The sequence below is a fragment of the Perca flavescens genome, chromosome 14 (genome assembly GCF_004354835.1).
Source record: "Perca flavescens isolate YP-PL-M2 chromosome 14, PFLA_1.0, whole genome shotgun sequence".
NCBI classification, from domain to species: Eukaryota; Metazoa; Chordata; class Actinopteri; order Perciformes; family Percidae; genus Perca; species Perca flavescens.
The window spans coordinates 27,047,213-27,057,344 of NC_041344.1; the positions used below are offsets into that span (position 1 = coordinate 27,047,213).

The following is a 10,132-nucleotide window of genomic DNA, read 5'->3' on the forward strand; positions in this document are numbered from 1 at the left end:
TGTTTGAGGGTGTAAAGGCTAATTTTTTAAAATGTCCCAAGGATGTCCCCTTTTTTTTTTTTTTGACGTCTCAACATTCATTGACACTTATTTTGAAGCAAGGCTGGTTGAAGTTGGACAATAAAGGTCCTTATTGAATTGTCTTTTCAGCTATTTTTTCATGTGTTAATATTTAAGTTTGACTGGCCAATTCTCATGTAGATTCTTTGTAGATGTAATTCTTAAAGAGAAATAAAATTGTAGCTTAAATTTTTGAAATCTAGCAATTTCTGTAAACTCAAGTAACTTGGCAATAGAGCATGAGAAAAAAATAATGTGGCCCTAACTTGATAAAATAAGTTAAACAAACATCTTTCTTAGTTCTCTTAAGTAATGTTTTCCAGTCCACATTACTTGATACAGAAAGTTGAGTCAACAAATCGCGAGGTGTATCAATTATGTATTCCATGTTGAGCCAACTAGATTCACAGTTGTAAGAACTTGATAAAATAAATTTAACCAACATCTCTTAAAGTTATCTCAAATAATATTTTCAAGTACTACTTTCTTGATACAGGAAGTTGACTCAACAGACTGCATGTAGCATCAACTCATGTTTTGAAGTGTAATAAACTTGACACTATAAGTTGACTCAAATTAACTCAGTCAAAGCAACAAGATGACTTGACTTAGTTAAGTTGAGTCAACTAATCAGAGTGTACAGAAATAAATTATTATATAATTATTAAATTTCTATTTTAAATGCCTATGTATCACAAATTAATCTGAGCGGATCACATTTTGCCACAGCTGACAGCTGACAGCTGTCTCCACGCTGCGTTCAGCTGAGTGTAAAATCCTCATATGTAGTTTATGTTATTAGATATGAAACATCCTTTCTGAGGTGTTTGCACGTAATGTTTGTGGCGATAGCAACGACTGATGCCAGATTAACTTGTGACACAACTTCTATCCCGTTGATTGTGTTATATATTGAATTCTACGGACGTGCATCATTCTCATCACTATGGTAGTCTACACTATTACTCATTCATCACATTTGGACAGGACTGTCAAACTCCCATTTTATTGCGATTTGGATATTAGGCACAGGTGTGGAAAGGTGAAATATCAGGTTTGTGCTGGTGTCTTTGTTGTTAGCTTGTTTGTTATCTATAATAGGCCTACCTATAGGTTGGACACTGTTTTATAACCAACTAAAGCGTGAATGTCACTAGATAATCTAAAAAATCGGTGTGTCCGTGCATGGTTTACAGTCAGAGACCGTGGTAGAGTGATATTTTCGTAACAAAAAGCGGCTCATTTGATCATATCTTTCAAAACTACTGTCCCAGCAACCCGTTCCTACCATAATGTTTTCAAATGAATGTGAAAAAGAGGCGACTTGATCAGAATTGTAAGTCTTCTACTGTTACCTACTACTAACCTTCCTTTAAATGCTGAGAAAAACCTCAGAACCCTGTATAAAACTTGAGTTTCTGTTGCTCATTTAGCTCCTGGATCATTCTATACTCTGTATCTCCAGGATGTGGCCCAGTTTTTAAGTCTTTGTTTATGAGTTTTTCCCAGTAATGACTCCAGTTTCCATCACTGTCTGCTCCATAACCAAACACACTGACCTAGGACAACAAAAGTTAACAATGTCAGAAACCGAGGACGTAGTACCAGTCATTAAACAAGTCATTCATTCTTTGCATCAACTTGTTAATCATTAGTGTGTTACAGTGGTGACATTTACAAGTAGAACTCTAACTTAAAAATGAACTTACCTCATCACACATATGCAGGGCAAGAACCAAAGCCAGAAAGCCAGTGGAGGGGTAATAACCTTTCTTTTCCAGCCACCTGTCATGAACATACCTCATAAAAGCTGGATTAAGGACCATCACCTGTTGTGAATCAGAATTAGGCTTTAAACATATTTTTATGAACCATGACCTTTACAGCCAAAAAAGTTTATTGTTAAATGCATTCAAAATAATACTCACCAAATCCTTGTTAGCTTTGATTTTTGATCTTACACCCCAACGTGGTCTGTTGAAACAAACATGAAATGTCACACTTTATATCATTAGGGTCCAAGCGCCAGTGAAGGCCTTCTTGAAACTGATGGAATTATTATTATTTTTATTATACCAAATTAATTACCTTTTTGAGGGCCTAAACACACTCAAAATCTCATTAAAGGTTTCGGTCCTGGTGTAAATATATGTATTTCAAGGGTTTTGTGAATAGGCGTGCCCCCCCACACCCCTGAGTCTATATCCACAACGTTCAAATTAATTAATTATAAATTCTGGTGGATTTATGAGGACTATGGTAAACTCCTCCTCAGATCTCTACAGGGTAAATCCAGACAGCTAGCTAGACTATCTGTCCAATCTGAGTTTTCTCTCGCACGACTAAAACAACTTTTGAAAGTACACGTTCCACCAAAACAAGTTCCTTCCCGAGGCTATTTTGCAGCGGCTCCGTGCGGAGCTTAGCGCCGCCTATGGCGATTGTGATTGGTTTAAAGAAATGGCAATAAACCAGAGCACGTTTTTTTATTCCATGTGACACTATGCAGAAAAGAGAGAGAGAGAAAATGAAGAGAGAACTTTTTTTTTAAACTACATTTCTGTCTCGTGTTTTCTTTGTCAATGGTGGTATCGTCTCATGTTACCATTGGATAAAAGGTGTTAACGAACACTTAGCGCCATAGTTTTTGTTTACAAAATAAACACTGCATGGGCCAAATGATCACATAGTCCATAGAAATTTGACTCACATTGACTTAAATCCTGTGGTGAGGGCTCCTGTGAGCCAGTCAAAGTCAACCATCTTAAATGGAGCCAGCACAAGATGAGTGGTGTTATCTAAATCCACAGAACTCTCTGGATACATGACATGATGAGTTGTTCTGGTCCCAACATCTGCTTCAAAGCCTTTGATTTGACCAGCGTTCACTCTAAATAGTGCAGAGGGATATATTTCACATGTCACTGTCCTTGGCAGAAATACATCGGGGGACTGCTTGAATTTTGACTTTTAGTTTCTGACATTGAGGAAACAATTTGTTTTTTTCCACTGACTCAACTAATTGTGACAAAGACAACATCAGAAGAAAACTGTTTTCTTTATCCTGAGGACTTACCTTATGATGACATTGTGGAAATCTATGAGAGGTCCATAATGTGATCTCCTCAAATTACCAGAATTCCCCACCACAGCACAAGTCCTGCAGCGGTCAGGGCTGGATTCTAGAACATCTGGACTGGGTGGCACTGTCAGAAACAGCCTGTCCACTTTTCCTCTGAAGGTACTGAAGTTGCCCTTTGCACGCTGTAAGCGCTGTCAGGCACACCAAACAAATGGATTAATTATATAAACACACATTGGTAGGCGTTGTCACCGCAGTGATGATGGCTATTGATTCTATTCTATTCCCTGATCTGAAGTGCAGGTTGAGAGACTGTTTTCTTGCAAGTTAACAACTTACCTTCCACCAGTTGAAAACGTCCTCTGAGATATTGTAGTTTGCTGACAAAAATGGTTCAACAGATTTGTTGAAACGCTTCATAAACCACAGATCATCTTCAGATAAACATCGCTCACAAGCACAGGGGCTTTTATTCTGAGGCAGGGAGCATGACATATATTCTCTCCAAGACACATAGATAGTAGTCATGCACAGCAGTATAATTAGGGTCCTCCCTTTTAATTTCATCTTCGCTGTGTGACGCGTCTGATTTGGTAACAACAGCTCCCATCCATAGACAAAATATGTGGCGAAACATACACAAGAGAGACTACAATCATAAATGAGGAAAAACTTGCCATATTGTTTATTTAAAGTAGTTAATAATTATACGTCTTTATTGTTTCCCCTTCATTCCTGTAGTCATATTTCCATTTATTTATAAGGCCAAATATAAATAAAATAAATGAAAAATATGTCAGTTAAATTAATAATAATAGTCACAATAATAATAAGTTAAAATGGATTAATGTTTTATTTTTGTCCTACCTGTTTCGAGTAAATCCGTTTCTACTCCAATTATATTGTGGAAACGTCTGACTAAGAGTCTGAAGTTCAACTAGCTGAAAGCCATATGCTTTGTATCCATGTCAGGATAGTCTCAGGTAATTGGAACACTGTGGTGGAGAGGTGTGGTTTGTATTAAAAACAAATACAGGGAGAGAGTTATTTTTATGTAATCTGGAGACAACGTCAGTCTTCTGGACTCACAACCCTCTCTAAAAACTGGCATCATTACACCATACAGTAATGTCTTTAATGAGTTTACCTAAAAGATAACCATAATTTGTGTCAAATTAGACCAAAACCAAAATAATAGTCTTTATTAGACATGATTCAAAAAGTTATACCCATATAGACACCAAACATTAAATTTTCCAGTTAGATCTTATTAGAGGGTAATTTGTGACACATTACAACGCAAATGGCGTATTGTTACTACATGGTTTATGTCATATTTAATATCTCCAGATCAGCACAGTGCAGAGACTCTTTTGTTTTGTTTTGTTTAGAAGCAATGATATGTGCTGTTTCAACCAAGTACTCTAACAGAAGCTTTTCAATCTGTCATGGAATTACAGTGTCTTTGCAAAATAAATAAATTATGAATCCAAAAATCAACTCACGTAATCTTTGATTTGCTCCACAACCTTTGAACCCAGCGTCCTGCCGTGTTTTTAGCTTTGTAGTTAACAGTCACCCTACGGTGTCACTGTAGCCCTTACAGAAGTTTAGTAATCCGCCCTGGAAGGTTAGTGACATTTCGGAGACTTTGGAAGAGTAAATCCACGACTGAATGGGTATTTAGTCATCTTTTTGTATGGAAATGAAATACATTTAAGTTAGCTGCAGACAGAAGGCAAGATGTCACAGACTGAATGTGATGCTAAATGTGATGGGGCGACAGCACTGATTAAATATTAAGAACAACTTTTTATTTAAGATTTGAGTTTGAGGTGTTTATGGGAGTACAAAATAACACTGCTGGATTTAATCTTCATGATATGGTGTGAAGAAATGTGTGTGAGGCATTAATACTTAAACATATTAAGAGTAGCCTAATCGTTATTCCCACATGTACTTTCTGCAGTCTGACTTCAGTTCACCACCTCACCATCTGCGTCGCCAATTCCTATTTTGTCTCCAAAATGTGCGTACGCATGGGTCAGAGTTTGCGTGGAGGACCGCACATTCTCCCGTCAAGTTTGTTTTTTATATTTGCGTGGGAAGTGGCATACGCACATTTTCAGCCCCGTTTTGAGACCCCTGGTGAGCAGTTTCAGTCTGTGTTATGTTATGTAATCTGATTCATGTAATTTATACTTCATATATGCCGTCAGTTTAGGATTTGTTACTAATTGCTGTCATCAGGCCCATCATCATCATCATCATCATCATCATCATCATCATCATCATCATCATCATCATCATCATCATCCTCATCATCAACATCAACAATTCAATTCAATTCAATTTTATTTATAGTATCAAATCATAACAGAGTTATCTCGAGACACTTTACAGATAGAGTAGGTCTAGACCACACTCTATAATTTACAAAGCCCCAACAATTACAGTAATTCCCTCAAGAGCAAGCATTAGCAGTGGCTATTGCGACAGTGGCAAGGAAAAACTCCCTTTTAGGAAGAAACCTCGGCAGACCCAGACTCTTGGTAGGCGGTGTCTGACGGGGCCGGTTGGGGGTGTGATGGCGATAATAGTTGCATTGAAGATAGTGGAACAGTGACTTTGAAGGTAGTCATAGTTCATGTCACAGCAGGACGTTGCGGGATGAAACGTGGCGCTGCAGAGCACGAGTGGGTGCAGCAGACGCAGCAGGACGCGGCCGGGCGTTGAAGGGAATCACAGAGCATGGCTCTGCGAAGAAGAAACATAAGGACTCCGGGGAGTAAACTCCCCAGAGCTAGGTTAGTAACAAGCAGTTCTGGGACAGGATGCATACAAAAGGAAACAAATGAAAACATTGATGAGAGGCTGTACTGGCCTGCCTCCCTCTACTCTCACTATATTATTGATTATATGATCAATAAATCTGATGACTATGAAGAGAAGCAGGTGGGCCGGGTTAGGCGGACACTGCAACTCCTCACTTCTTAACTATAAGCTTTATCAAAGAGGAGAGTTTTCAGTTTATTCTTAAATGTGGTAATGGTGTCTGCCCCCCTAACCCAGACTGGGAGCTGGTTCCACAGGAGAGGAGCCTGATAGCTGAAGGCTCTTGCTCCCATTCTACTTTTGGAGACTCTAGGAACCACCAGTAACTCTGCATTCTGGGAGCGCAGTGCTGTAGTGGGACAATAAGGTACTAAGAGCTGTTCTAGATAGGATGGCGCTTGACCATTTAGGGCTTTGTAGGTCAGGAGAAGGACTTTAAAGTCAATCCTGTATTTTACAGGAAGCCAATGCAGAGAAGCTAAAACCGGAGAAATATGATCTCTTTTCTTAGTTCTCGTCAGAACACGTGCTGCAGAATTCTGGATCAGCTGGAAAGTCTTAAGGGACTTATTTTAGCAACCTGACAGTAGAGAATTACAATAGTCCAGCCTGGAAGTAACGAATGCATGGTCTAGTTTTTCAGCATTGTTTTGAGAGAGGATATTCCTAATTTTGGCAATGTTACAAAGATGAAAAAAGGCTGTTCTCGATGATTGTTTTAGATGGGCGTTTAAGGATATATCCTGATTAAAAATAACTCCTAGATTTCTGACAGTAGTGCTGGAGGCCAGGACAACACCATCCAGAGTAGCTATATCTTTAGATAATGAAGTTCGGAGGTGTTTAGGGCCCAGCACAATAACTTCAGTTTTGTTACAGTTTAACATCAGAAAATTATAGGTCATCCAGGATTTTATATCTTTAATACATGCTTGAAGTTTAGCTAACTGACTTGTTTCGTCTGGTTTGATTGACAAGTATAATTGGGTGTCGTCCGCATAACAGTGAAAGTTAATTGAGTGTTTCCTAATGATATTACCTAGAGGAAGCATATATAAGGAGAATAAAATTGGTCCAAGCACTGAGCCTTGTGGAACGCCATGTTGAACTTTCGCGTACTTAGAAGATTTATCATTAACATTAACAAATTGAGATTGATCAGAGAAATAAGACTAAAACCAGCTTAATGCAATTCCTTTAAATCTGACTAAGTGTTCTAATCTCTGTAACAGGATTGTATGGTCAATAGTGTCAAAAGCAGCACTAAGATCTAATAAAACAAGTATGGAGACAAGTCCTTTGTCTGCAGCAGTTAGAACGTCGTTAGTAATTTTCACCAGTGCCGTCTCTGTGCTATGATGCTTTCTAAATCCTGATTGAAAGTCTTCAAATAAGCTGTTGCTATGGAGAAAATCACATTAGCAACTACTTTCTCAAGGATCTTGGAGAGAAAGAGAAGGTTAGATATAGGTCTATAGTTTGCTAAGACCTCAGGATCGAGGGTGGGTTTTTTCAGAAGAGGTTTTATCACAGCTACTTTAAATGACTGCGGTACATGACCTGTTAATAGAGATATTGATCATATCTAGTAGAGAGGTGTTAACCACGGATAATGCTTCTTTGAGTAGCCTCGTTGGGATGGGGTCTAAGAGACAGGTAGATGGCTTTGCTGAAGATACCTTTACCATTAGTTGTTGAAGGTCTATAGGATAAAAACAGTATATGTCAGGTCTAGTCGTTCTTCCTAGCAGTCTTGCGTTGAAAAGTGAACTATTAGAAGTTGAGGGCAAAAGGTGATGAATTTTATCTCTTAATTGTTATAATTTTATCATTAAAGAACTCCTGAAGTCATCACTACTCAGAGCTAAAGGAATAGATGGCTCAGTAGAGCTGTGACTATCTGTCAGCCTGGCTACAGTGCTGAAAAGAAACCTTGGGTTGTTCTTGTTTTCTTCTATTAATGATGAGTAATAGTCTGATCTGGCATGTCTGAGGGTCATCCTATAGGTTTTCTGACTGTCTTGCCAGTCCAAACAAGACTCATCCATTTTGGTGGAGCGCCATTTACTTTCAAGTTTTCACGAGTTTTGCTTTAATTTACGAGTTTGGGAGTTATACCAAGGTGCTAGTTTCCTTTGCTTCATCTTCTTCTTTTTGAGTGGAGCAACAGAGTCTAAAGTAGTCCGTAAGCAGGCCGTAACACCATCTACACAATTGTCGATTTGAGAGGGACTAAAGTTTACATAAAGGTCCTCTGTTGTATTAAAACAAGGTAATGAGTTTAGTGCTGTTGGAATGTCTTCCTTAAATTTAGCTATAGCACTGTCAGATAGGCATCTAGTATAGAAGCTTTTATCTAATTTCGTATAATCGGGTATTAAAATTCGAAAGTAATTAGGAAGTGGTCTGATAATAAAGGATTTTGCGGGAATACTAATACATCTTCAATTTTGATACCATATGCCAGCACGAGGTCGAAGGTGTGGTTAAAACAGTGCGTGGCCTCATGCACACTCTGACTGAAGCCAATAGAATCTAGTAGTGAGTTGAAAGCAGTAGTAAGGGTATTGCTGTCAACGTCCACATGGATATTAAAATCACCTACAATAAGTACTTTGTCTGATTTAAGGACTACACATGATAAAAACTCTGAGAATTCAGATAAAAATTCAGAATCTGGACCTGGAGCTCGGTAGACAACAAAAAATATAATTGGCTGTACTGATTTCCGTGTTGGATGTTGAAGATTAAGAACAAGGCTTTCAAAAGAGTTATAATTTAGTTTAGGTTTAGGATTAATTAACAGGCTTGAATCAAATATGGCTGCAACTCCCCCTCCTCGGCCTGATGCTCTAGGAATTTGAGTATTAATAGGACTGGGAGGAGTCGCTTCATTTAGACTAATATATTCTTCATGGCCCAGCCAGGTTTCAGTAAGACAGAATAGATCAATTTGATTATCAGATATCAATTCATTTATTAGTACTGTTTTAGAAGACAGAGATCTGATATTTAGTAATCCACATCTAATTTTCCTATCCTTTTCTCAACACAGGACAGTTTATGGGAACTGTTTGATGATCGTATCGGTGAAACCCAGATGATACACAATGCTACAGCTGATGCCACAGTGGAAGTGAAAAAATACCTCAACGACGCGTTTTTGCCCAGAACTCACGATCCCCTAAATTACTGGAAAGAGAGAGCAGTAATCGTTCATTTGTATGTCCTTGCTAAAAAAATATCTTTACATGCCAGCAAGAATCCTCTCCCTTGTGAGAGGATTTTTTCAACGGCTGGAGAAATTATCTGTAAAAAAAAAAAAAAAAAAAGTAGGCTAAGTCCTTCCAGAGAAATTAATATTTTTGAATAAAAATCTAAGAAAAAGTGAGACATTGTGGCTTGATTTCTTTTATTATTCATTTTTCATGACCCAAATAACATTATGCACAGTGAGGAGCCTACAGGTTACAAGCTTCACATATTAGAAAAATACAATAATAATAAAAAAAAAAGTGTTAATGGCTCGTTGTCAAGGTTGTTTCAGATCAACACCTGCAAGTGACCACTAGGTGTCATCGTTGAGACGGGTGTCAGATTGTTTCGAAGCCTCGACACAATATGGCACGTTTAACAACTGTTTCACTGTTTTCACAAAGTCTCGATCTGCCCACCACTAGTGGATGGCAGGAGCGAAGTAGCAGCAGCAGCAGTCAGTAGTGATGGGACATTTGACACCGAGGCACCGAAGCTTGTATCACTTCCGCAAAGCACACTGGTTCGAAACAGTGTTGGAGCTTGTATCAAATTGAAATAAGCACGTGACTGATGACGTCCGAAGCTTCGAACGTCACTGAAACTCCGGAAGGGTTTGCTGGATTTGAATAAATGCCGCTGCACCGATACTACTCACTCCGAGGAGACGGGAGAGAGCGGCGAACACCTAGATAAGTTTTGTTGTGTTTCATTGAGTTGGCGTGCTTATTTCAGAGCTATTTATTCAAAATGGACAACAGTCCAAACGTAAGGAAGCGTTCAAGGGTGTGGGAACATTTTGACCTACTATCCCGAATAAGGTAAATGGCTACGTTTTTATGGACTGTTGTATTATTAGGCCTATTTATTATTATTATTATTATTATTATTATTATTATT

At 38.4% G+C, this 10,132-nt stretch overlaps 1 protein-coding gene across 1 annotated transcript; it reads right to left on the reverse strand.

The window, feature by feature from the left end:
- Nucleotides 1–1,323: 1,323 nt before the first annotated feature.
- LOC114568036 (CMP-N-acetylneuraminate-beta-galactosamide-alpha-2,3-sialyltransferase 1-like) lies at nucleotides 1,324–3,562 on the reverse strand. The gene is made up of 6 exons (XM_028597381.1): nucleotides 3,482–3,562; nucleotides 3,137–3,333; nucleotides 2,771–2,950; nucleotides 1,989–2,034; nucleotides 1,770–1,889; nucleotides 1,324–1,619 (listed from the first exon to the last, which is right to left on the reverse strand). Exons 1-6 carry the CDS (start codon nucleotides 3,560–3,562, stop codon nucleotides 1,452–1,454), a joined length of 792 nt encoding a protein of 263 aa, XP_028453182.1. The 3' UTR covers nucleotides 1,324–1,451.
- Nucleotides 3,563–10,132: the final 6,570 nt, after the last annotated feature.